Here is a 27,306-nt window from a genome sequence, read left to right as displayed (position 1 = left end):
AGGTATGGCCACCCACCCCTCTGATTCATAGCTTGCTCCCCTCCCCCACCCTGCTGTCGCATAACAATAACTTCTCCTATGTCTTAAGGGCCCACTGTGTGTCAGGCTCTCTGGCAGGCAGCTTTGCTGGCATCATCTCCTGACATCCTCATGGCAGCCACATGATGTAGGTCCTCAGCAGTACTTCACTCATCAAACACTTCTGGGTGCCCCCTGAAAGAAAACAGCCAAGGCTATAGGCCACCAGCTCTCATAGCGGGAGAGACTGCAAAGAAAACTTATCTGTAACATGGAGATAAGGGAAACAGATTACTGAGCTCTTTCGTAGTCACAGCAGGGTACAGAAAGTCTGCAGAGGCTGCATACATAATTTACTTTAAAAATTATACTTAGGGCTGGAGGGATGATGGCTCAGCGGTTAAGAACACTGACTGCTCTTCCAGAAGTTCTGAGTTCAATTCCCAGCAACCACATGGTGGCTCACAACCATCTGTAATGGGATCCCACGCTCTGTTCTGAAGACAGCTACAGTGTACTCATATACATAAAAATAAATAAATAAATCTTTTTAAAAAATTATACTTAGGTAGTGATGGCTCACGCCTTTAATTCCAGCACTTGGGGGCAAAGCCAGGTGGATCTCTGAGTTCGAGGCCAGCCTGGTCTACAGAAGATACAGGATAGCCAGAGCTACACAGAGAAACCCTGTCTCAATAAACAAAACAACAACCAAAAAAGCCCAAAATATACTTATTTATTATTTGTGAATTATGAATTTATGAGAACATTTCTACCATATGGGTCTTAGGGATCTAACCCAGGTTGCCAGGCTTTTCAGTAAATGCCTTTGCCTACTGAATGGGACTTTCTGCTTATTCTTGTATTTTAGTTATTTGTGTGTGTGAGGGGGGAGGCCAGAGAACAATTTTGTCTCTCATTTCTCAGGAGCCATCCACCTTATTTTTTTTGAGACAGTCTCTCACTGGGACTTGGGGCTCACCAATTTGGTTTGAATGGCTGATCAGCAAACACCAGGGTTTCTCCTGCCTCCACCAGGGTTTCTCCTGCCTCCAGGGTTTCTCCTGCCTCCAGGGTTTCTCCTGCCTCCACCTCCCCAGTGCTGTGATCACAAGAGCACACCGCCACACCTAGCTTTTTATGAGAATCAAACTCATGTCCTTGTGCTTGCATGGTGAGTACTTTACAAACAGAACTGTAGGGGGTATATTTAGAAAACGGCACCCAGTCCAGCTTGTTCCCCGGCAGCCACCATGTTCCTGCTGCTCCTCAGCTCTGACCTGGGCTCCGGCTAGCTAGATGTGCAGGCCCTGGCACCAACAAGACGCCAGCGTAGGGGGATGGCTTTGTCAGTTCCCCACACTACATCCACAAAACTCAGCTGAACTCCAGACAATATCTGCCACCCTTGAAGTACCCAGTAGAAATGAGACTCTTAAAACTTAATGATTATCTAAAGGATTTATATATTTAGAACTGCTCAATCAATAAGATGCCCACACAATTAGAGTTGTTACCCAATATCTAACCTTTTGATAGAACTTGTTACCTAGGATAGCTTTCAACCCATCTGTGGTTCTCCATGGCTGCTAGCCTTCTTCTCTTTTCCCCTCCCCCTCCTTTTCATCCCAACTCTTCACCCCACCTACCTCTTCTACTGTCCAATCACTGAGCTCCACTGCAAACACAACATAGCAGGAAATATCCTGCTACACAGAACCATCTCCCTAGCTCTTGATGGACTTCTTAATGTTGGTTAGTGGCCTTCCTCTGTAATTCGATCCTAGCTGGCTAAATATGCTGGATAATTTAATGTCAACTTGACACTAACTAAAGTCACCTGAGAGGAGGGGACCTCAATTAAGAAAATGCTTCCACAGGTGGCTATCTGAGTTTGAGGCCAGCCTGGTCTACAGAGTGTTCCAGGACAGCCAAGGCTACACAGAGAAATCCTATTTCAAAAAGAAAAACAAAGAAACAAAATACAAAAACAGAAAAGAAAGAAAATACCTCCATAAGATTAAGATGTAAGATAGGAAAGCCTATAGGATATTTGTTTGTTTCCAATATTTTTAAAAGAATTATTTTATGTGAGTACACTGTAGCTGTTTTCAGACACACTAGGAGAGGGTATCGAATCTCATTACAGATGGTTGTGAGCCACCATGTGATTGCTGGGAATTGAACTCAGAACCTCTGGAAGAGCAGTCAGTGCTCTTAACCACTGAGCCATCTCTCTAACCCCCCAACATAATATTTTTATTGATTATTTGGGAATTTCAAGTAATGAACCATGACCACACTCACTTTGTGGGGCGGTGGACTGTGAGAGGCAGCTGGGTACCTGGTTGAGCGCAGGCCTTGAACCCTGGAGACCCTAAAGGGACAGTAGGTGTTAAGCCTTGCTCCTGGGCCCTGGGTCCTTTCACTTAGCTTCAACCATCCACAGCCCCTCCCAAAGAAAGGTTTGTGGTCTTTGGTCACGTAGCTCAGGTAGAGGGTGTGACTACAGGCTGCAGAGCCTCAAGAGATCTCCTTATTCATGAGATACCTAAAGACCAGAAGGTGTAGCCAATTAAGCATTCCTTTCCAGACCCTCCTCCTACTTGCAAAAGGTATTTAACCTCAGGCCCACCCTGAGAACATGGGGTACAGTTTCATCCACTTTCTGCCATGACAATAAACGTTTTAAGATCATGGACTTCCTCTTGTCTTTGGGGCCCCACCGTGGGGGACTGTGGAAAAGGTCTTTAACTACTGAGCCGAAGTCTAATCTCCCCTGAGTCGTGGTTCCAGCTGCCTGGGGCGGCAGATGCACAGGACCCACAATTCAGCCCAACAGGACCCATGCCCATGCACGGGCTACAGCCCCACATCACTTCCCATTCCTCCCAGGTCCACCCTCTCACCCCCTCCCAAGTACAATTTGTGTTACCCATATACTCATTGGAGCATGGTCAAACTCCCAGTGGCCAGTACCTGAAAGATAAGTGAGTCCTTTCCCGTCACCCCACCAGAAGCCATCAGATATAAAGAGCTATATTTCAGCATCTTTAACACAATTTTAAAGGACTCTCTTCTATAGTTTTCTGTCTAGACTGTTTCTTTTTTGGGGGGAAAGGGAGGATGTTTCGGAAGCCTTCAGTGTCTTTTGTTTTCAATGATGACTCCAGAAGCATCAATACCTCTGCAGCAGAAGCTTCCTTGTCCATAACAGCCAGCAACAGCACAGATCATGGAGATCAATCAACATGGTCCCTGGTGGCAGCACGGACCATGGGCATCCTTATGTACTCCAGCTGGAGCACAGAAAATGGACTGCAACATGGTTCTGGAGGGGGGGCAGCATGGACCATGGACATCTACACAGCCTGTGTTGTCAGCACAGATCATTGATGCCAACATGGCCTCTGGTAGCAGCACAGAACATGGACATCCATATGTCTCCTGGTAGCAACACAGTCTATGAGCATCAGCATGGCCTGTAGTAGCACACAGGACCACAGACACCAGCACGGTTCCCACCTGTAGCATGGGCCGTATATAGCAACATGGCTTCTGGCAGTAGCATGGCTTTTCAAGAAAGCCCAATCTAGAATATGAACCACTCCTTATCTCAGAAAGAGCGTTCAGGGGCAGAGCCTGCACAAACTCCAGACTGCTGGTGTAGGGTACTTTCTTAGTTAGTGATTGATGGGGAAAAGGGCCAGCCAATCGTGAGTTCGCCATCCCTGGGCTGATGGTCCTGGGTTCTATAGGCAAGAAGGATAAGCAAGACAGACAAAGCAAACCAGTAAGCAGCACTCCTTCACAGCCTCTGCATCAGCTCCTGCCTCCAGGTCCTGCCCTGTTTGAGTTTCTGTCTTGTCTTCCTTCGATGATGAACAGTGACCACATCACTTCCACAAGTGTGAGTCAAATAAACCCTTTCCTCCCTGAGTTGCTTTTGGTCATAGTGTTTCGTCACAGCAATAGTAACCCTAACTAAGATCCTAACTTTTTTGTTTTCTTTTATTTTTTGAGAGGCATTTCCATGTACCCAGGCTGGTCTAGGATGAGTTGCCCTTGTGCCTCTGGCTCCCTGGTGTTGGGATTACTGGCACGTGCTGCCTTACCTGACAGATATTAACTTTTTTAAAGTGAATTAAGTTAGTTGCCTCACTTTGAGAATGCCCTCAAAGAATTGGAAGAATCATCCTTAAAAAAATTTTAAACAACTATGACACCATTGCTTGTTTATTTACTTATTTATTGCAACACTGAGATTTGATCTAGGGCCTCATGCATGCTAGACCAGGGCGCATATGTGGGTGTGCGTGTGCCTGTGCGTGTGTCTGGAGTCTGCCTGTCTCTCCCTCCCCAGTGCTGGAGTACAAGTGCATACAGCTATGGTTCTGTCACATAGGTTCTCAGGATTGACCACACACCCTCATGTGTGTATGGCAAGCACTTTACCAACTGAACTATTCTCCCCAGCCCCTCCCCACCGCTCCACTCTGCCGCAAAGATACACAATCACTTTGAACCCTGATTGAAGCCCAGGCTCAGTTGCAAACCTGTGCCCATAAAGACCAGTTTCAAGAGGAAGAAGTTAGAGAGATAATTGTGCATCCATGTGCTAGCAACATCATTCATAAAGACCAAAAGGTAAAGTCAGGTGATTCCAGGTGAAGGCGAGAGGATCAGGAGTTCAGGACCATCCCTGGCTATACAGCAAGTTGGAAGCTAGCATGGGATACTAAGATCCTGTCTTAGAAAAAAAGAAGTGTTCCAAAGTCAAGTGTGTGTGTGTGTGTGTGTGTGTGTGTGTGTTGTACCAATGAGGTGGACCAGTCAGTAAACTTGACATTTAATCTTTGGGATCCACATTGTAGAAAGGGAGAACTGAACTCTACAAATTGTCTCTGAGTTCCCTACCTATGCTATGGCACCCCACCACCACACCACACTAAAATTAAAATAAAATCCTTTCTTTGTTTATCCTTTACTTATCCTTTATTTTACTATCCTTTATTTCGAGACAAGTTTCTTTGTGTAATAGCTCTGGCTGTCCTACAATTTACTCTGTAGACCTCAGGCTGGCCTCAAACTCACAGAGTCCCACCTGCCTTTGCATCCCAAGTGCTTGGATTAAAGGCACCAGGATTTAAAAGCTTTTAAAGATTAAGGAAACAGATTAAAAGCCAAAAAGTCTGAAGCAATCAACTATGCATTGATAAATGGATGGATACACAAAATGTGGGGGGCTGGAGATGTAGGTCAGCTGGTACAGTACATGCCCAGAACGATGGTTACTGTTAGTGACAGAATTACCTGGAAGCTGAGCCTCGGACATGCCCGTGGGGGAGTATCTTCACCATGTTAACTGAAGTGGGAAGACTGGCCAGCTTTCCCAGGTGGCCCTTATCCTGGAATCCTGGACTGTATAAGATGGAGAAAGGAAGCCGTGCAGCACCTGCATTCATCACTCCGTGCTTCCTGATTGCGGATGTGACCAGCTCACCCTAGCTCCTGCCGCCTTGATTCCTCTACCATGATGGTGTACCTTGAATGATTAGCTAATTCAGGTTCACAGTGGCAGGGAGTAGAACAGTTACAGTCAGGCGCCAGGGGGGAAGGGAGAGTAATATGCTCACATCTTTTTACGCTGTATATCGCCTATTTATGATGGAAGAGCAAGATTTAACACCAGGCTTCCTGACATTACCAACTCTTCCCTAAATTGCTCTCTTCTCTATCCCACAAAGCACAAAGCCTTCTCCAGTCCCTCAGTATAATTCTACCATAGTCATGGATTTTGTTGCTTGTGACCATGGCAACAAACTTCACACATGGGATACACATGGCACTTTGAATACATTTTTTTCTTCTTGCATACTGTTTTTTTTTTTTTTAAGATAATGTTTCTCTGTGTAGCCCTGGCCATCCTGGAACTTGCTCTGTAGACCAGGGTGGCCTCAAACTCAGAGATCTGCCTGCCTCTGCCTCCCAAGTGCTGGGATTAAAGGCGTGCACAACCACCTTCAGGCCTAGTTTTTTTTTTTTTTTTTTTTTTTTAAGGCCTATTTCATTCACCTAGTTCAGGGAATTTCGGTGAATGCTTACACCTCTGTAAGCATCACCCCAATCACAGTATGGAATTTCCTCCAGCAACTTTCTTCCTGCTGTCTTGCAGTTAATTTTATCACCTTGGAAGAACTAAAAACAAAAACAAAAACAAACAAACAAAGAAACCTGTAACAGGACCCCAGATCTAAGTAGACTGAAAGATCTTAGCACCACTAACTCAGGGGTGGATGTACCATTCAAGCTGTAAAACTCAGGACATAGCACCACCTCCAATTTAAAACAAAAGCCTAATCCATCGAAGTCCACAGTTCTGGAAAATGATTTTTGGCTCCTGTAGTTCTGCTTCTGGCTAACTCTTCTTGTTAACTGAAGTATGTCAACCCAGGACATGGTTTTTGTGCTTAAAAGCTTGCCCTGAGAAAGGATCGAGGCTACACTGAAATCCTAAGCACCCAGTGTGGTTACCAGCCAGTTAATAAAGACTTTCGATTGGCTTAAACCCAGGTCTAAGCATTGTTCTCTGGTGAATACCTCACAACCTCCCCCAACATCCTATATATCTCCACATATCATGAATAAAACACTCACACTCACAACATTAGAAAGAACTGACCTTGATTGAAGAAGCGTTATGTGTCTGGAGATGAGGGGCATGGTGGCTGAGCATGAATGTAGACGGTATGCCACCCCAAGAAAGAAAGCAAAAACAAACAAAAACAAAAAAACAAAACAAAACAAAAAATAAAGCAAGGCTTGGCGGCAAGAACAGGTCCACTTTGACTCAAACCAGAATTTCTTCATTTCTCTCTTTTTTATTACCATGGAAATTCGTGCATTCTTTATTTTCCCACAGTCCAAGAAGGGCCATTATGAAGTTAGTTTCCCTAACTCAGCTTGAGGGATAACTCGGGGCCATACACATTCTGGGCAAGTGCTCTAAAGATTGAGTTACAAAGCACAGGATAATTAAGTGATCATTAACTAAATTGTACTTTAGAGTGTTCCCGTCTCAATTAGGTGGTACGGCCTCCGAAAGCCGGAATTCCATAATTCAACCCTTGTCCTGCAGTGAGAATTAATGGTATTAGTTGAAGTGACTAATGTATGGGAAAATGCAGGAGTGAATCTTGAGAGTCGTTGTTGGAAATGGTCCTGGGAGGTGCTGTCGGGCTCAGAATCCGAAGGCAGGCGGATGTGCTGGGGGCGGACTCCCGAACCGCAGGGGGCGCTCTATGTCAGCCTCGCGCTCCGAGCTGCGGCTCCGCTCTAGCCTCCGGACCACCGCTCTATGTTCTTGAGCCGGGGACAAGCTGCTGCTTTTTGTCCTGACGCGGCGGGAGCGCGCAGCGCGCGTGCGCACGCGGAGGTGTTTGGCTTTTCGCGGATCGTGTGAGGTGCGGGGTGGAGAGGCGAGAGGCGGCTGCGGACCCACGGAGCGGCAGACCGAGCGGCCCCTGCGGCCCGCGGCGGCCAGGCGGCCCGAGATGTTGTCCGGGAAGAAGGCGGCGGCGGCTGCTGCTGCTGCAGCGGCGGCGGCTGCTGGGACGGAGGCCGGGCCCGGGGCGGCGGGCGGCGCCGAGAACGGCTCTGAGGTGGCCGCGCCGCCCGCGGGCCTGGCAGGCCCCACCGACATTGGTACGGGGGCAGCGGGAGAGCGCACTCCCCGAAAGAAGGAGCCTCCGCGGGCCTCGCCGCCCGGGGGCCTGGCCGAGCCGCCCGGGTCCGCCGGGCCTCAGGCGGGGCCCACAGCCGGGCCTGGCTCCGCGACGCCCATGGAGACCGGAATAGCCGAGACCCCGGAGGGCCGACGGACCAGCCGGCGCAAGCGGGCCAAGGTGAGGCCGTGGCCGAGCTTCTGGTCTCGGGGACCGGTGTGGGAGTAGGGGCGGGGGAAGGGAGGCCCAGCCTTTGTGCGGGGACCCGGGATATCAGGCACAGGAGGGTGTGACCGTGATCTTCTGACTGAGAAAGATGGCTTCCCGACGCGTTGGTCTACCTGTGTTGTGTGGCTGGTGTGTGCGGATGTCGGGCGGTTTCTGGGTTGGGTGCACCGGGGAGATGGATGTGATGCTCTAGAGTCAAGCCGCATGAAAAAGAAGAGACTTTTTCTTGCTGTACGTCAGGTGCGCATAGACTCTTCTTTCATTTTTATTTTTTATTATTATTTTTTTAAAAAACAGTCATTTATTGTGTGTGTGAGAGAGTTGAAGTTGTAGGACAGCTCGCCTGAGTCCGACCTGTCGTTCCACCATGGTAAGGAATCGAACTGAGGTTGTCAGGCATGGCGGCCAGCGCTATTTTGGGCCCCTGGTAGACTTTTACAAATGTGGAAGCGGATGAAGAATACCAGTTGGTCACGGTGCGAATGTAAAAATAAAGATTTGGCATCAAATCTAACACTACACACAGATAACCTCTGTCTCACACCTCAGTACGCCAGATGGTACATTTGGCACAGGGCCAACGTTTTTCGTTTTCCCAAACACTACTGGTCTGGTGCTGTTAGTTTCATTTTAAGAATGAGTAAAAAGAGGTTTACAGTTTCAAAGCTTGGTGTTTTGACACGGTGTCATTCATTACTGAAACAAAAATCCCTCAGGGACAGTAACATTGCCAAGCATTGGTGTGACTTTATTGCACAGTATGGGCTTTTCCCAGAGATTCTTAATTTGATTGGGAAATTGGAAATACGTATGGGTATATGATGACTAGAAGTAGTAGTCTAGGGATGTGACTGCATGGCACAGGACTTGCCAACAGGATTGAGAACCAGCGTTTCTGTCCATAGCATTACAAGATAAAGACAGTTGTGTGACTTAGGTAACTTCTTGCACATTGTTCTTTCCTACTGTGCTGGGGAGTTGAACCTTTTATGTGCTAGACAGGTTCTCCACCACTGTACTGTATACTTAGTCCTCCTTTTTTTGGGGGGGGGGGTTTGGTTTTTAGAGACAGAGTTTCTCTGTGGAGCCCTGGCTGTCCTGGAACTCACTCTGTAGACCAGGCTGGCCTCGAACTCAGAAATCTTCTTGCCTCTGCCTCCCAAGTGCTGGGATTAAAGGCGTGCGCCACCACCCGGCCGTAGTCCTCCTTTTTATTTTAAAAATAAATTGCCCAGATTGGCCCTGAATTTATCTTGTGGCCTAGACAGGACTTGAACTTGTGGTTCTCCTGAGTCAACCTCCCAATTGACTAGGATTCTAGGCCTGTCTCATTAGGCCTGGTTTGTTTTGTTTTTGATTAACATCTTGTTATGTTGCTCAGTTAGATCTCAAATTCCTGTGCTCAGTGTATAGTCCCACTTAGGCTTCCAGAGTAGTCACTGCACTGTACCAGGCTGCTGTGTGTCATCTCCAAGTCAGTGGGTTGAGTGCTTCCTGCTTGGGAACTTCATGCTCACTGCTCTATAAAATGAATTTGGAAAGCCTTTTTTTGGGGGTGGGGGGGGCTTTCTCAGATATGCATTAGAAAGATGGAGTGTTGGAGCTGGAATAGTTTTAGCAGAGTTGGAGAGGAAGGGTTGAGGGAGGGTCAACCAAAACCAATTATGTGTGAAAATGCTGTAAGGAAACCTACCAAACATGTTTTTAAAATGCACAAAACTAGAATCCTCTTAAAACTTCTGAAGAAAGTGCATGTGGGAAGGCAAAAGATACACAGTGACTTCCTACCCCCCAAGATAATTTGAATTTATTTCAATCTGCCTGTATTAGTTTTTTTTTGTTTTGTTTTTTGTTTTGGTTTTTCGAGACAGGAATTCTCTGTATAGCCCCAGTTATCCTGGAACTCACTCTGTAGACCAGGCTGGCCTCAAACTCAGAAATCCACCTGCCTCTGCCTCCCAAGTGCTGGGATTAAAGTCCTGCACCACCACTGCCCAGCTAGGTTTTTTTTTTTTTTTTTTTAAGGCATTAGAAAAGCACAGAGGTTGACTTCAACCCTTTGGATGTGAAAGAAGGCAGAGTCCAATAGGATTCCATTTTATCAAGTCATGGCCAGAAATTGAGATAATTTAAAACAGATTTGAGGTCTGGAGAGATGGTTCAGAAGTTAAGATTGCTGGTTGTTCTTCCAGAGGTTCCCAGTTCAATTCCCAGCAACTGCATGGTGGCACAGAACCATCTATAATGAGATCTGATGCCCTCTTCTGGCATGCAAGCATATATGCAGGCAGAATACTGTATATATAATGAATGAATGAATGAATGAATGAATGAATCTTTAAAAGAAAACAGATTTGAGATCATTAATGTACCAGTGTTGCTTTTAATTTATGTATTCATAAGATAAAAACAGCACCACAGTCAGTTTAGAACATTTTACTGTTTCCCTGGGATACCTGTATTCTAGCTGTCCTTTCTCATCTCCCTACCTCTAGCCTCTGGCAGTCATGGTCTACTGTTTGACTGTATGGAGTTACCTATTCTGAACATTCTGTATGCACTATGTGGCCCTTTGATTTTGCCTTTAGTATGGAGTTGTCATTGTTTATTCATTTGACGGGCTTTTTTTGAGGGGGGATCTCACTTTTTGCTGTAATGTATAATGTAGCCATGAACAGTAATGTACAATATGCAAGCAAACATTTTCAACTCTCTTGTAAGACTGTAAAGGAATTTTAATCCAGCAACATGGCTGCTGTGGCAAGGGATCGCATCCAAAGAATTTATAGGTCTGTGTGATCCAGCTGGAAAGACATACCTCTGGCTGAAATAAGACAAATCCTTAGTACACATCTTGAATCCCAAACAATGTAGTTAAAGTCAATTTGTAGACAGAAGCAGCCGTATTTGAACATGAGATCTAATTGAGGGGTGAACAAAGTGACAAATCAGAAAGACTTGACAGAATGAGTCAGAGATAGGATACGCCTAACTCTCACCAGAACAGAGAGAGAGAGAGAGAGAGAGAGAGAGAGAAAGGCAGTTTTACAGAGACAGGTTGTAGGTGAAGACAGAGCATGAGAAGGAGCCAGAAGATTAGAACAGATTGCCAGAGTTAGTTTGAGACTAAGCAGAACAATTTAGTGAGAAGCCAGTTTGAATCAACCAGCTTGGAGAGGAGTTTGGGCCAGAAGAGCTGAGTTGAACCAGCCAACCAGAGTTCAGCATGAACTAGAAAAGGGTGAGTTTATTCAGCAGTAAGCCTCTGAGACACAATTATCTGTAAAATTTACCTTTACATAATATACCTGGACTATAATTGGTGAGTCACATGTGAATTCTGCTTTTTTTGTGAGGAATTGCTACCAAATCTTTTCTAAAGTAGCAGCTACAGTTACACCTTTTCATTAGTAGGGCGAATGTGGGTTCTGATTCTCTGTATCTTTGTCTGTACTTAGAATTGTCTGTCTTTTTATAGCTGTCTTTGTAAATGTGAAATGCTATTTCATTGTAGTTTGATGTTCATTTTCTTAATGGCTAATGATGTTGAACATGGTTTTTGTTTTTCTTACATTTGTATGTATGATAGCTGTGAAAAGAAATTACAGTTTTTTTTGTTTTTTTTGTTTTTTTAAAGGACAACCCAAGCTGGTCTTAAACTCACTATGTACTTAAGGATGACATTAACTTTCTGATCACTTGCATCTACTTTGTTGTTGTTGTTGTTTTTGACATAGGGTTTGAGTTTCTCTGTGGAACAGCCCTGACTGTCTTGGAACTTGATTTTGTAGACCAGACTGCCCTCAAACTCAACAGAGATCCACTTGCCTCTGCCTGAGTGCTGGGACTACAGGCCACATTTAGCTCTGCATCCACCTCTTAATTGCAGTGTTGGAATTACTGGAGTGTGTCACTTATGCCCATTTTTTTCCAACTCTGTCGATCAAATCTAGGGCATCCTGTGTGGTAGGCAGGCACTATACTAGCTGAGCTACATCCCCAGCTCTACCTAGTCACATGCTTGGCTCTTTTTTTTTTTTTTTAATGGATTTAAAAGATCGTTTTTAAAGTAGGATTTATTTTTTATTCTAGTTTCAAAACTTTCAGACTTTAATCAGGTCCAATTTATATATCTAGCTTATTCTGTTACTTCCAGGATTGCATCTAAGGAATATTTTTCTGGTCCTATCGATGTGTTTTTCTGTCATGCCACTAACACTGTTCTGGTTGCTATGTTTTTATATAAGATTTTGAAACCAAGATATGTGAACTCTTCAACTCTTTGTTAAAGATCATGTTGATTGATCTTTTTCATAGCAATTATATAACTACTTTATTATTTTAAAAAATCACAAACAATGTTTTGGGAGGTAGTTTGTTAGGACACCTATGTATACATGTTTGTGCACATTCTAGTACATGTGTATATATGTATGTGTGTTTATGTTTGTACAGAGGCAGAGGTTAATATCAGGAGTCTTCATCAATCATTTCTCCAAATTATTTTTTAATACAGGATCTTTCTTTGAGCCTGGAGCTCACTGATTTTTTTTCCAGATGACAATAAGCCTCAGGGATTCTCCAGTTTCTGAATTTTACTGACTTTTCAGGCTCAGTACAGGGAGTTTTGTTGGAACTATATTGAATCTGTTGATCAGTTTGAGGAATTCTATAAGATTGGTGCCTTTGTAATTCTCTTGGGTTTAATTCCTGTTTTTCCATCTTGATTTGCCCTTTTGTTATTTAGCGTGTGCTGTGTGTATGTTTGCATGCATGTGGAAGCCAAGATTGATATCGAGTGTCTTCCTTAATCACTTTGTACTTTATTTGGGGTTCACTTTGTTTGAACCCCAAACTCCTTGCATTTTTGATTTTGCATGTCTGTCTAGTCAACTTATTCCAAAGATCCTTTATATCTCTTGAGCACTGGGATGACATGTGGGCCTTCATTCTTGGCCACCTTTTATGTGGGTGCTGGGAATTCTGGTCTTCATTCTTTCGATGTTGTTTGTGCTTTTATCTTAGGAGCCATTTCCTAACTCTGATCAGCTCTTAGACTTTCAAAAGAAACATGAGATATGTGTTTATTTGGGGTCAATTAGAAGCGAGGATGTGGAGCTAGAGAGATGGCTGAGTGGTTAATAGCACTGGCTGTTCTTCCAGAGGACCAGTACCCAAGTGGTGGCTCACAACCTGTCTGTAACTCCAGTTCAGGGAACCCAATGCACTCTTTGGCCTATGTGAACAATGCACGCCTATAGTGCACAAAAATACTTAGATGTAAAATAAATTAAAACAAAATGCAGCAGCAGGAAAGAGGTGGGAAATTTCATTCCTTCATAGCCAGACTTGGAGCCAGTGTGAACTGTAGCTTCAGTGGAATGGTATACATCCATTTAAGAAATAAAAAGCAAACCGATGGGTGAGTCGCACAGGCCAGCATTGTGGGGGATGTAGAGACAGGAAGCTAGTAGAAGTTTATTGGCTGCTAGCCAAGTTTCAGGTTATGAGACCCTGTCTCAAGGGAATAAAGCAGAGTAATACAATAAGACACCCAGTTTCCTCCTTTGGCCTTAGAATGTGCAAGAGTACTTAATTAACACCTGTGCACATACGCCACACAGAATTTCTTTAAAAGGAAGCTGAGGCCATTGTTATTGGGGGTAGGATTTTGGGGACCTGCTTGAAGTTTAATAATAAAAACGCAGAAACATTTGTATAGTATAAAGCTGTCAGCCTTTTACTGGGGCAGACTCTTAGCTACAATCTAACCTAATCTAACTTTCCTGCCATTGCATCCCCACTAGTTCCTCTTTTTTTTAATTTTAATTATTTTATGTATTTACACTCCAGTCATTGCTCCCCTCCTGCTCCTCCTTCCTACAAGTCCTCATCCTGTTTCTTCTCCCCTTGCCTCTGAGAGGTTGTTCTCCCCCGCCCCCATGGCCACCCCTCTTCCCTGGGACCTCAAGTTTCCCGAGGATTAAGCGCATCTTCTCCTACTGAGGCCAAACTGGGCAGACCTCTGCTATGGATGCCAGGGCCTTGAGCTAGCCGTGTATGCTTCAGGTTGGTGGCTCAGTGTCTAGGAGCTCTCTGGGATCTGGGTTAGTTAAGACTGCTAGTCTTCCTATGGGGTCACCCTCCTCTTCAGCTTCTTTAATCCTTCCTCTAATTTAACCATAGGGGTCCCCGATTTCAGTCCATTGGTTGGGTGTAAGTATCTGCTATTGTCTCAGTCGGCTGCTGGTAGGGCTTCTCAGAGGACAGCCGTGCCAGGCTCCTGTCTGCAAGCATATTATAGCATCAGTAATAGTGTCAGGCCTTGGTGCTCCCTGCCCCCATGGATCCCAAATTGGGCCTGTCATTGGACCACCTTTCCTTCAGTCTCTTCTCCATTTTTGTCCCTGCAGTTCTTTTTAGACAGGAACAATTGTGGGTCAGAAATTTTGACTGTGGGTTAATAACCCAGTCCCTCTACTTGAGGCCCTGTCTATCTACTGGAAGTGGCCTCCTTGAGTTCCCTCCCCCTAGGCAGATTGGGGCATTGTGGCAAAGGTCACCCCCACTTAGTTCTGAGAGTCAGTCTCTGAATGACTTTCATCTCTTAAACTCCCTGCTTTGTTCTCCCTGCTCTGGCTCCTCCTGCCCAGTCGTTTGATGCTCCTCTTCTCCCAGCTCTTTATTCTCCAAAAAGCCACATTCCAGTCTGAACCAGTCAGCAGCAGGACAACTCCAGATCCATCTCTTTGGGTCATCCTTTGGCTGTGTTGAGGGTTGCTTCATGGCAGACCTTCAGACCTTCATGGCAGCTTGCTTTTAACATAGTCTCGGAGAATCAGGTGAGAGAGGACAAGCATTTACATACAGAAAGCTGTAATGGGCGGCTGAGGACTTAACTTTCCGCCTTGGCACAGAAATTAACAATTGGAAATGCAGGGATACACCTATCAGCCATTTGATACAATGTGTTGGGGAAGGTCATCCCAACACTGTAGCAGGCTTTGCTTTAAGAGTTTTAAAGTATATATAACAATGTTTTATTGCCTGAAGATTGTCTAGTATGGAGCCCCTCTTTTAAAACTATCATGAAATTACATAATCAAAATTAGTTTGAAGTTTTATAAAGATGTTACTGAAGATGTCAGTGTTAAGGCCTGGGTCCTGGCAGGTCTCACAAGGTAGGCTGGACCATCTGACCTCCATATGTCAATTAAAGAGACAAATAAAACAAAAAGCAGAAAAAAGATATCCAAAGTGATCACAGTGGGAATAGAAATTAACACCTGAACTACATTCTCAGTCCATGGTATTTTAAGACCAGAGTCTCTTTGTGTAGGCTATGTAGGGTGACCATGAAATTGCCTCTACAGGTTGGATAACTTAAAGTCACCTGGATGCTGGAATTACAGGCATGTGCCACCTTATCTGGTTCACTAGTTAACTTTATTTTTGGATGAGGACCATTTTAATTGATACTTTGAATATGTGAGCATGATAATATACACACTGGGGGGAAAAAAACACAGAAGGAGCTCTTTAGTCAGAGATGTGGTCAGTATTAGGATGTAAAAGTTACAGATTGGGCTAAACCTGAACTGACACTGTATTCTTTCTTGAGGCTTTTTGTCTTTAGTAACTATTATAAATGGGCTTGATCATTGTTATTTCTTTAAAGTTCAAAAGCAGTCAGTTGAGCCATTAATGGTTCCAAATAGATCCCCTGCTTGAGATTCTCATTGCATTTAGTTTTTTCTGGTATAATCTCCATGTAGGTAGAATACAGAGAAATGGATGAAAGCTTGGCCAACCTCTCAGAAGATGAGTATTATTCGGAAGAAGAAAGAAATGCTAAAGCAGAGAAGGAAAAGAAGCTTCCCCCACCACCTCCTCAAGCCCCACCTGAGGAAGAAAATGAAAGTGAGCCAGAAGAGCCATCTGGTGAGTTGTAATGACCAACCATAGTTTGTTTATCTTAGAAGTAAGAATCAGTTGTTTTGTTTTTATCTTGCAGTGTTATGTTTGTCTTCATCTTTGGTTTATTCTGATTCTGGGGCTCTTTGCTGTGTGTTTATGTGTTTATATACGTGTGTGTGTGTGCACACGTATACATGTGTGTGTGCACATGAATACACAGTGCTGTTGATCAGCTTCTTGTCTCTGTCTGAAGGACGTAAAGGATGGTGATAGGTAATAGCAATGTAAGTTGGGTCGAATTAGAGGAAAATAAGTGGTTAGAGAAAACAGAATGTCAGATCCACAGAGCCCATCAGTCCTGCCAATGACAACTTGAATTCACAGCTTAAAGTTTGCTTTTTTACTGTTGTTTTTATTTATGCATACTCATTAGTAAAATCTTTCTTGGTAAACATATATAAAAACATTCTGAAGTTAAAAGAATCAGGGCTAACATCCTGTGATTTTAGTTATAGGCCCTTCTAATCAAAGGAATGGCGTAAGGAAAGACTATGGGGCTGGGGAGATGTTCAGTCAGGTGTTGTGTAAATCACAAGGACCTAAGTTCGTTTTCTAACACCTGTGTAAAAGCTGAGTGTGGTAGCACACGCCTGTAATCTTAGTGCTGGGGAGGCAGACTCGTGACTAATGATGATTGCTGAGGCTTGATGGATGGCCAGACAGCCTAACCGAATCAGCCAGCTCTAGGTTTAGTGAGATTGTCTCAAAATAAGATAGTGATTGAGGAAGATAGTCACTGTTGAATGCTGGCATCTAAATGCACCCTTGCTCACTACCTCTCTCCCCACCCCGTGTCTCTGTCTCTCTCTCCCCCCCTCCCTCTCCCCCTCCCCCTCCCTCTCCCTCTCCCTCTCTCTCTTTCTCTGTCTCATGTGCATATGTACGAACTCACACACAAAAAGACAAGGCCATGAAAAGAATCTGATCTCACATAAACTTTCTTATACCATGAAAAGATGGTTGGATTTATATTTGTGTCAGGGCTTCATGTAGCTTTTAAAGAACTCATTAAATAGCCTGGCAGTGGTGACGCACACCTTTAGTCCCAGCACCCAGGAGGCAGAGGCTAGGGAATCTCTGAGTTTGAGGACAGCCAGAGCTACGCAGAGAAACCCTGCGTTTCAAAAAAAAAATTCCCCATAAATCCTCAAATATTGTCAACCTTGAGTCCTAGCTTTCTGTGGATATCCTAATTAGTTGTTTTATTTTGGAAAGACAAACAGGAGTCTTAATTAGTTTTTTTGTGTTTTCTGCTCTGAATAACATCTCATTAACTCATTTTTACTTTGAATAGTCATAATGTTCTCCTTGAAGTGACTTTAAGTTTCTTTTAGCTACAGGCCCCATACTTTACCAATTCTTTAGTCCCGTACCTTTAAAATAGGATGCTTATTTTAGGTCTCACCTGCTGTCTTTTGTATTACTTTCGTTGTTACCCGGATTAAAACTTAGTTTGGGGAAAAAACAAAACAAAAAACTTAGTTTGACATATTTTAGCTTTTGACCCAGGATCTTGAGCATTTCTATTTATTTTATCCACACCAAAACACATCCTCTTGGTTACTGTAAATTACCAGAACTTACTTTTTTTTTTTTAAATCCACCATTGATGCTGTTACTCCATTTGAGAGTATTAAAAGTCAATTGTTAATGTAAACTTAGGTTTAGGTTTTGACTGAAGCTCTTACAAATAACTTGTACAATTGAAATAAAATATTATAAAAATACTTTGGAAAAAAAAGAAAGATTAAATTCTGGATTCAGTTCATCCCAGTATCCGGGGGTTTGTTTTTCCCAAGACTGTCTTAAAATACTTTATCAGGCAACCCCGAATTTGAAGCCTTCTAGTCCAGGTGGTGCACCTTTGCACATGTGTCTGGAGGCAACAGAGCCTTCTCAGCAACACCTCATTGCATTGTCTTCCTCCCCTTCCCACATTTTGTATTTCACTTTCTTGCCTTTGTTCAATCTGTATTTCCCTCTCTTCTTATCTCTAATACAATCTTTTTGATTCTTTTTCTTCTGCTTTTGCTGGGTACCTTCTATTTGAAATGCCTGTCATAACTCATCAGGCTACAGGTCCCTCAGCTTAAGAGTTCAATATTGTACAGTGATGATCTTGTTTTTTGGTGTGGTATTTTGTGGTCCTACTGTAAGGGACCAAGAATTGCTGAAAGATCCTAGACTTTGGGAATAGTATGCAAAGACAAAGAGAACATTTTTCTGCAGAAACAGCCATCATCAGGAGGTCAGTTATCAAAGCAAAATGGTGGCAACCATGAGGGAAGCTCGTAGGCCCCTCTAGAGCCAGTTATTGGTTTTCCAGTTGCTGTGAGGTCACCTTCATCAGGATTGTTGAGCTTACAGGATGTTTGTACACTTCTGATTGGTTTGTACAAGAGAGAGAGAGAGAGAGAGAGAGAGAGAGAGAGAGAGACAGACAGAGACACAGACCAACCTTGTAGGTGTGTTTGCATATTTGTTCTAAGCCGCTAGCCAGATATCTGGCTGTTGATGACTGATTGCCCTTTGTCTGCAGTTTTTCCAAGAAGCCTGGGCTATCCTTCTGCAAAATTGAAACTTAAGGCCTAACATGGCTGCCTGTTCTAAAATGGAGTAAGTTAGGTCCTCTCAGAAGCTAGAAAGCAGATTGAAACCATATTGTAGAAAGGCTGGATTGACTGGTTGGAGGTAGTAAGTACCCAGGTTGTTTTGTTTTGGGCATCTAATGAAGGGAGGGCCTCCACCTAGCCAGACCTGCATTCTACCAGTTTTGTGCTAGCACTTCCCTGCTCTCTGAGGTTCTTTAGAGTGAAAGGACGGTACTGAGATATTTGTTGTAGAAAAGGCAATCTGTAAAGGGGACTCTAAAAGCATAGAGAGATAAGCAGTGTTATGAGAGATGATTTCTCCTGGGTGCCTTTCTTACACAAGTGATACTCTATCCAGCCCCCAGTTAATTTTTTAAAATGAAAATAAGAGGTTTTATTTATTTTGTGTTGTTGGCTTAGATTTATTTTATTAGGATGAAGTTCTCTCTTTGGGCTTAACACCCCTCCCCTCCCTTTTTTGATCATTGTACTGTGGCGTTATAGACCTATTAAGAGTCATGAGCAATATACAAATTTTAAAATAACTTTTGCTTATATTTAAACCTATATTGTTTTGTCTTCTTAAAATTTCCATGTTGGGTTATATTTGGTTTAACAAATGATGGTTTTGTTTCGTTTCCTACATATCTTTTGTGTGAAGATTAAACTTTGTTTTCAGTCATGAGGACACATTGGGAACATGCAGCCTTTGGGTTGCATGTGTTGGTTAATGGTGGAGCTTCTGTAATAGAGGACTCATTCAGTCGACCATAACTGGTTTAGAGTAACTGCCCCTCGGCTGAAAGAACCTCTGTTAGAAATACACTTTATTTAGAGCGTGTCTCATACACTTCAGATCATCCTTTGACATTTTCAGTCTTTACCCTGTTAGTTGCTCTGCTGCTGCTAAACCTTTAATTTACAGAAGCATCTCTTGTCCTGGCCCTACTGCCTTACTACCTAGGTGCTGACTTTACACTTTCACTATCAGACTCTAGGAAGATAATTTTTTTTGAGTAATAAGTAATAAGTTTGTTGTGCATAACTTGAGACATTTATAAAAACCTAGTAGAAGCACATTTCGTGGGAGCACACGACTTTAATCCCAACACTCAGGAGGCAGAGGCAGGTGAATTTCTTTGAATTTCAGGACAGTTTGGTCTACAGAGTGAATTCCAGGACAGTTTGGGTTACACAGAGAAACCTGTATCAAAAAAAATTCCTCCAAATGTAATAATTCCTTATTCACTGTATTCAACACACAACTCTTTGTATAATTTTAATCCTTTGTTGCAAGTGTAGTTCTGTACTCTAAGAATTATTCAAAAAATAAGACTAGATCCTCCGCCATAATATTCGGTTCAAAAGGGCTACAGATATTAGCAGCTAGTTGGCTGTAGGTATGAAGTACCACAATACAAGTATTTAAAGAAAACTGAATTAGTAGTGAGAATTGAGAAGTTCATTTAATTTTTTAAAGTGGTAGATAAAATTGTATGACTTTGCTGTATATAATCTGTTTTGAAGTAATATATATTTGTAGAGTGTCAGAATCTAGTGAGATTACCTTGATAAGATCATTTTTATAAGGCTACTTAACTTGTACTCTTGGCTTCTTTTTACTGAGAACGCAGCTTATTGACTATTGTTTACTAGTCACCGCTGTATCAGGTCTTTTAGAAATGGTTTGCAAGCTAATGTTTTCGTCCTAGATTGGATTTTGAAAATTTTATGTTAAACATGAAGAACTGATGTTAGGTTTTTATAAACTGGTTTTAAATTCTTGATTTTGAACTGTTAATTGCTTTTGACTGGTAAGAGGAACCATTGAATGCTATATTTGTTTTTGTTTTTTTTTTTAATTGTGAAAGGTAATATATTTTACTCTACATGATTTACAATTTTATTGTGGTCAAAACAAGTGAAAATGAGTTCTACAAAGTGGTGCTTTAAATTGCAATCTGAAGAGAAACTGACTTTTTTTTAACTTTTTATTTTTGTGTGTCTGTGTGTAAATTTCACATTGTACACCTCAGTTCCTCTCATCTCCCTCTTCCCTAGTATCTGCCCTCCACTCTTGCAACTTTCCCTGAAACTGAAAAGAAATCTTGTGGAAGTTTTAGTGTGTCAGTGTATCCTACTGTATACACTTTTGTCTACAAAGTTTTGCTTCCAGATGTTCATTGTAGTGACTTGTTGCTCTGGTATGAGGCCTCTGGCTTCTGCTACCTATCATCGCTGAACCTCACAGGGTATTCTGTTGTTGCCCTGTGTCATGAAGACCTTGTAGTTTTGGACTAGCCCCTACATGTTCAGTTCATCAATGGCGTAGATGTTGAGGTGGGCCAATTCAAATCCCTGGATATGGGCCTGAGCAGTATCTGAGCTGCAGGGAAGACAACTGGTGGGGCCAGCTCTCCCACGCTCATGCCCTTGGGGCTGGCTCATCTGTGACCCTGCTGCCAGGGTCACCTCTACTATGCTGCCCAGATGAGGTGCAGGACCTGCTCTCCTGAGTGCTGTATGTAGCTGGTGAAGGGAAGGGCCAGCTTTCTCAGAATGCCCAGGTGAGGGATGGGGCCAGTTCTGCACATGCCACCAGGTGGTAGCCCAGACCAGGGCCTTCTGCCTGGCCTTTGGTGGTAACTGACCCCTGCTACTTCAGGGCCAGGGACCCAGATGTGGCCCCCGTGGCAGCACTCCCCGTGGAGGCCAGGACTCCACCACTGTTCATGTGGCATCACCAGCTGCTCACATCGGGCTGTTCCTCTCTCCCCTCGAGTTCTGTCTCTTCGTTGTGCTCACATCCCTCTGCTTCTCTCTCTCCCATTTCTCCACCACTGACTTGCTCTTAGCAGCCCCTGGGGTCAAAGTGTCTGGGGTCGGTCTTGGGAGGGGTCGGTCTCAGGAGTGCTATGATCTGCTTATGCATTATGGCACCTGGCAGGGGTCATTTTGGGCATGGTCTGCCCCCTAGGCCTAAGCTAGTTCCCTGTTGGGAACCCTGTACACTGGCGGTTATCTCTAGGGTCTTCACTTACTCCCACACAGCCTGTGGTCCTAGGCAGGATTCCAGCTTGCTCTAGCTGGAGCTCTGGGTTCCTTGAGGGTGGAGAGCACAGTTGTCTCAGGTTCTCTTTCTTCAGGGATTGTTAGGCTACTAATCATTCAGATGTTCACAATGTTGAACAATAAAGTTAAACTCGGAATAGGATAGATTAATATTTTAGTCAGATTTACATAGATCATTTTGGAAACTAGAAAGCCATTTTAGTACCTCATTGTCAAATACATGCAACTATGAAATATAATAGTAAATATCTGGTATGAAATGTTACAATTGTACTTTTAGTAGTGGCACTAGAATAAAGTTTAGTATTGTCCATTTTTAAAATAGGTAAATAAGAAAAGTAAGGTGTTTTTTTTTTTCCCCGCTCAGATACCTTACACTTGTAGTTAGGCAGGATAATAGAGAATCAGAATTACACATTTCCTTTGGAGTGTTTGAAACCTACACTATGAATCGAGACTTTATATAAAAGTAAGGATCATGAAAATTTCTACTGTTGAATATGGGGAAAAATGTGTGAAAAATAATCTTTCTGATTTCTAAAAGGTTTGCTTTCCTTAGCAGCTTACTGTGCTGACTTCTTCCTTTTCTCTATGGTTCCTGCTGTCTCTGACTTCTGTTCCTTCTGACATGCTAAAGAGGGAGAAGAGCCTGCTTTTCAGCAGAACCCTTTCTTGGTTCTAGACATCATGAAGGTTGCCTGTTGTAGTTCATTTTTTCTATGATGGTGTAACTCTAGGATTGCTGTTCCAATTGAAACGTGTGAATTTTATTTAGGATGATATTTTGCTCAAATACTGGTCATCAGGAGCTGCGTTAAAAGGCTTCTCATGTGTTTGAAGATTCTGGTTATTTTTTGCTACTTCTGTGAACCTCATTTACTTCATTTTGCATTTATTGTAACAGACATAGATAATTCTGCACAAAACTGGGTCAAATGGGTAGTAGAAGTATATTGAGTTTATTTTAATTCTATTTTAGATTATTTTTAAAAATTAAATGTATGAGTGTGATCTCTTGAAACAGGAATTACAGGCAGTTTTGAGTCACTTAATGTAGGAGCAAGTATCCACTTCAGGTCCTGCTAGAAAAACAGGAATCTTTATCTCCAGCCTCTTGAATTTTTTTTGTTGATGTTTGTTTTAGTTTTTGTTATTGTTGATTTGTTTTTGTTTTTGTTTTTGTTTTTTGAGATCAGGCCCTTATATAATTTCCTGGCTGTCCTGGAACTCAATGTATAGATCAAGCTGGCTTGGAATTCAAAGAGATCCATCTGCCTCTGACTCCCCAGTGGTGGCTAAAGGCAGGCCAGCTTTTAAATGTTTTTAAAGCCACTTCTTATATGGAGATAGGAGAAAGGTAGGACAAAGTAGTGATGATTACACTCCATTTTTTAAAAAGATGTATTTATTTTACATATATTAGCATTCTATCAGCATGTGCCTGTATGCTAGAAGAGGGTATCATATCCCAGGTGGATGTGAGCCATCATGTGGTTGCTGGGAATTGAACTCAGGACCTCTAGAACAGTAGTCAGTGCTCTTAACTGCTGAGCCATCTCTCCAGCTACACTCTCAATTTTAATTTTATGTGCATGTGACTATGTGGCACAGAATAGGGCAAATGTGCAGGAGTCAGTTCTTTTTATCCACCATGTAGGTCCCTTGAATCAAACTGGTCATCACATCTGGCAGCAAGTGCAAGTGCCTTTATACACATAGTGGACTTACTGGCCCACTTTCTTAATTTTTAAACTTTTGTTTGGTCATTGTCTCTGTTAGTTTGATTTTTGAAGTTAGACATTGCTTACTGTCCTAAGATCAATCATATATTTATTTATAAGCTCGAACTTGCTTAGTCTCTTTCCACCTCTGTGCAGTTTTTAAATCTTTAGATTTATTGTTCCTTTTGTGTTCTATAATTTCTAGACATCTTTAGAATTCCATTTTAGCTTATCTCTTCCTGTTTTATCTATTGAATTACCATTCTCCTAAATTAAAATGGAGTAGTATTTACTTTATCCATTTACACCCTCATGTGCACAGCTTTTTTGATTTACTAAGTCTTGTTTACTTACTCATTTTGTTCCAAGTTATTTCATCTCACATATAAATTATTTTGTAGCCCTTTGATTGGATTTTCTTTTGCTAGGTCATCCTTCCTCCCAAGACACCCATTATAAAGTGGTCAGATCACTTTAATTAAAATACAATTTGTCTTACTGCCTTCTTTCTAAAGATCAGTTTTCTTCCATTAATAAATACTAAGATCAAGATCAGGTTTCAGAGTGTCCAAGGTTTTGACACAGTGATTTGACATTTCCATTGATAAGTTATTCTCTGCTGGTGAAATGAGTCAATTCAAGCCAGATCAAAGGGAGGTATATTGGGAAACAACTCTTGGTCAATTTCACTAGTTCCAAGGAACTAGTCCTGGGAAGTCACCATAGGGAGTGGGAAGAGTGCCTTCGTACACAAGGAGAGAGAAAAATGTGGAGTGGGGAGAACCAAAATGTCTGGATTATATGGGGAGGGGAAAGCCTAGCTCCTAGGCTGGAAAGTTTAGAGTAGAGAGTGGGGTATGGCCAGATAAGGACTGAGAGATGCTGGGAGGACCTGGAGGCCAGGTCCACTTTGGTATATTAAATATGCACCTCAGCTATTCGTTACAGATCTGAAACCCAGCAACCATCTAAGAGGTTCACACTGGAGAACTATAGTTGAGTCACAGAAATAATTGTTGGAAGCTCTCATAACTATTTAAATAAGTTTACAGCTCTTCTGGGGTGGGGTCACATTCATGGCTCTTTGCTGCCCCATGTGGCTTATGGATACACCTAGAAGTTCTCCATCTCTGTGTGATCCCCCACCACTGTTCCTTAGTTAAGTGTGTACTATACTGTCCTGTGCATGCTGCATTGGATTTTCTCCCTGCTTCTGGATGTTTTGGGCCTCTCAGTCTGTCCAAATGCCTCAGGACCTATACAGAAGAAAATCACCCTGACCCTCCCGTCTGCTCGCTTCATTTTTTTAAAGTTGCTTTATGGGTGTTTTTCATTTTTCTGCAAAGAGATTATAAGTTCTCAGAAATTCTACCCTATTTTTTGTTTTCAAGTCTTCTGTGGGCATTTATTTTAAATTTATTCATTTACTTTATATCCCAGAATCAGCCCCCCACCCAGTACCTCTTCACTCAGATCGTCCCCTCCCCTTCTCCTTTGAGAAGGGGAGGCGCTGCTCTGCTATTCTATTTTTGTATTGTTGAGCAGTTTGGGATAAATATCCATTAAACACCAAATTATGAAGCTAGTAAACAAAATTCCACTGATTGTTAATAAAATGGAGATTTGGTATTCAAAGAAGAAGTTTACCGTTTTTTATTTTTACTTTTGAAATGCTTGTTTCTTATCTGTATGAGATGTATGAGATGACTAGATTGACATCTCATTTCTGGAAAAAGTCATTTCTTCCAAGATGATTTAGAAGTTTATCAAGATATTTAGAAAAGTTGCAGATATAGATGTAATTCCAAGAAATTAGTCAGAAATAGGCAGTTTTTGGAGTCAGCAAACTGGTAATTTTCACCTCCGTGTTTTTGACTATTTGAAGGTCAATACTGACTTCCATTTAAGATACTGAAAAAAATGGTCCATTGAGTGAGTGAGTCAAGACGAAGCGTCACCTAGTGATGGATGGAACTGGAGCTTTGAATGGGGCAGTCCCACAGTTGTTACAGGAGATAAGTCAAAGACTGATTCTTGATTTGGAGAAGCTGTGCACACATGACCTAAGTCATGAGTCTAAGTGCTTCAAGAATTCTTTGTGTGCATATATTGTGGTTGAGATGAAAACAGAAAGCAGTGACACCAAAAAAGGTGCTTTTAGTATTTTCAGTTTTTATCTTGAATTTGTGCTTAGTGAAAATCATTGGGCTTGTTTACTTTCACATGTTAGGAGCAGAGTCTGGAGAGTCCCAGATCACACGGATATTTTGTATATGTTATCTGGATGGAGAGTTAACTGTTAGTATTTGTATCTGTGCCATTATAAAGAAAATAATGAGCTGAGTCCAACAGCCCAATGATTGTAATTCCAACACTGAACCTTGGTAAAGAGTGTCACATTGTGTGAACACTGTCTCCAAAGAGTTCCTCCAGAATGCTACTAATAAAGACACCAGGCAGGACTGAGGCTGTAACTCAATTGGTAGAGTGTTTTCTAGTAGCATTTGGAAGATGAAAACAGAAGTTCAAGTTCTTCCTCAGTTCAAGACTGCCATGGAATACATGAGTGCTTGTCTTTGTTTAGAAGTGAATAAAGCAAAAAGGTGATCCAGGCTGGGGATATAGCAGAGTAATGGAAAGTTTGCCTAGCATGCTTGAAGCCGTAGGTTCAGTTCCCAACACTGTAGAACAAGCACACAAACCCCTGTGGGGCTAGCCATGTAGCTTACTTAGTTGATATATGGCTTGCTCTTCACGTAGTAGAGGTGTAGGCCTGTAATCCAAACCCTTGGGAGCAGCAGGTATGTCAGAAGAAATTCAGTCACCTTCAGATATATAATAGCAAGTGAGTACAGGAGATCTCGTCTTAAAAAAAATGAAACAGATTCTTTTCAGCTCTTTTTGAAAAGTGGGTAAACATAACACAAGCATGGTTAGAAAATATCCACATCCTTTCACTTCTAAACAAAGTAAACTTTGAGGTCAAGAGATAAATCTTCTTTCTAATCTTACTGAACATGTCCTAGTTTTATTTTCCATTAGTTCTTATGGTCTATATTTCTTTTTACATATATCCTCTTTTTTTTTACGTAAGTAATATTTTAGATTTGAATTTTTCATATTATGAAAGAACTTTTAAAAAATATTTCCAGCATGTTAGATAGCTTCTAAATTTACCTATATTCTTATCAAATTACAGTATTTTTTAAATGTTTAAAAAATATATTAGTTTTTTACTTAAATAACTTTACATTCCGAGCAATGGCCCCATCCTGATCACCTCCCGAAATCATTCCTCCCAACCTCTTCCCCTTCTATGAGAAGGTGAAGGTCCTCTAGGTATTACCCCCACCCTGGTACATCAAGCCTCTGTGAAGCTAGGTACATCCTCTCTCACTGAGAACAGACAAGGCAGCCCAGCTAGAAGAAATGTATCCCACATACAGGCAACAGCTTTTGGGATAGCCCCCTGTTCTAGTTGTTCAGGACGCACATGAAGACCAAGCTGCACATCTGCTACATACGTGAAGGGAGGCCTAGGTCCAGCCCGTGTATGTTCTTTGGTTGGTGGTTCTCTGAGAGCCCCAAGAGTCCAGGCTAATTGACTGTAGAGTTCCTGACCACTTCAGGGCTGTACTCCTTCCTCCCATCATTAATAGTGCTGGGGATTGGTGCTTGCCCATGGGATGGGTCTCTAGTTGAGTCAGTAAGAGTACCTTTTTTAAAAAATAGTTTTGGTGTGTAGGCTAGGCTGGACCTGAATTTTGTCCTCACTTCAACTTCCCAAGTAGTTGGGGTTTTAGGCATACATTATTCTACTTGGCTTAGTGTCTTTATAAGAATTTTTAAAATGTAATTTTAAAAGCAGAAGCAAGAAAAAACTGCCTTGGCTTGTTCTTTTCATATTATTTGTAGCAGAATAATCATGAATAATATATTCTCTTTTGCTGCATACCATTGACAATAGAAAAACAA

The 27,306-nt window shown here is 42.4% G+C and overlaps 1 protein-coding gene across 2 annotated transcripts in view; it reads left to right on the top strand.

Annotated features, from left to right (window-relative positions):
- The first annotated feature begins 7,422 nt into the window (after positions 1–7,422).
- The window catches only part of Kdm1a (lysine demethylase 1A), a 55,434-nt gene continuing 35,550 nt past the window's right edge, over positions 7,423–27,306 (top strand). Inside the window, exons 1-2 of one of the 2 annotated variants that reach the window (XM_028759636.1) lie at positions 7,423–7,922; positions 15,746–15,911. In XM_028759636.1, coding sequence (XP_028615469.1) covers positions 7,572–7,922; positions 15,746–15,911 — 517 coding nt within the window. In that variant the 5' untranslated portion in view covers positions 7,423–7,571. The remainder of the gene's footprint in view (positions 7,923–15,745; positions 15,912–27,306) is intronic. The other variant, XM_028759635.1, reaches the window with a different exon arrangement.

This window comes from Grammomys surdaster, unplaced genomic scaffold (assembly GCF_004785775.1).
Source record: "Grammomys surdaster isolate TR1022 unplaced genomic scaffold, NIH_TR_1.0 126313, whole genome shotgun sequence".
In the NCBI taxonomy this organism is placed as follows: domain Eukaryota; kingdom Metazoa; phylum Chordata; class Mammalia; order Rodentia; family Muridae; genus Grammomys; species Grammomys surdaster.
This window is presented reverse-complemented; position numbering and strand designations above follow the sequence as displayed.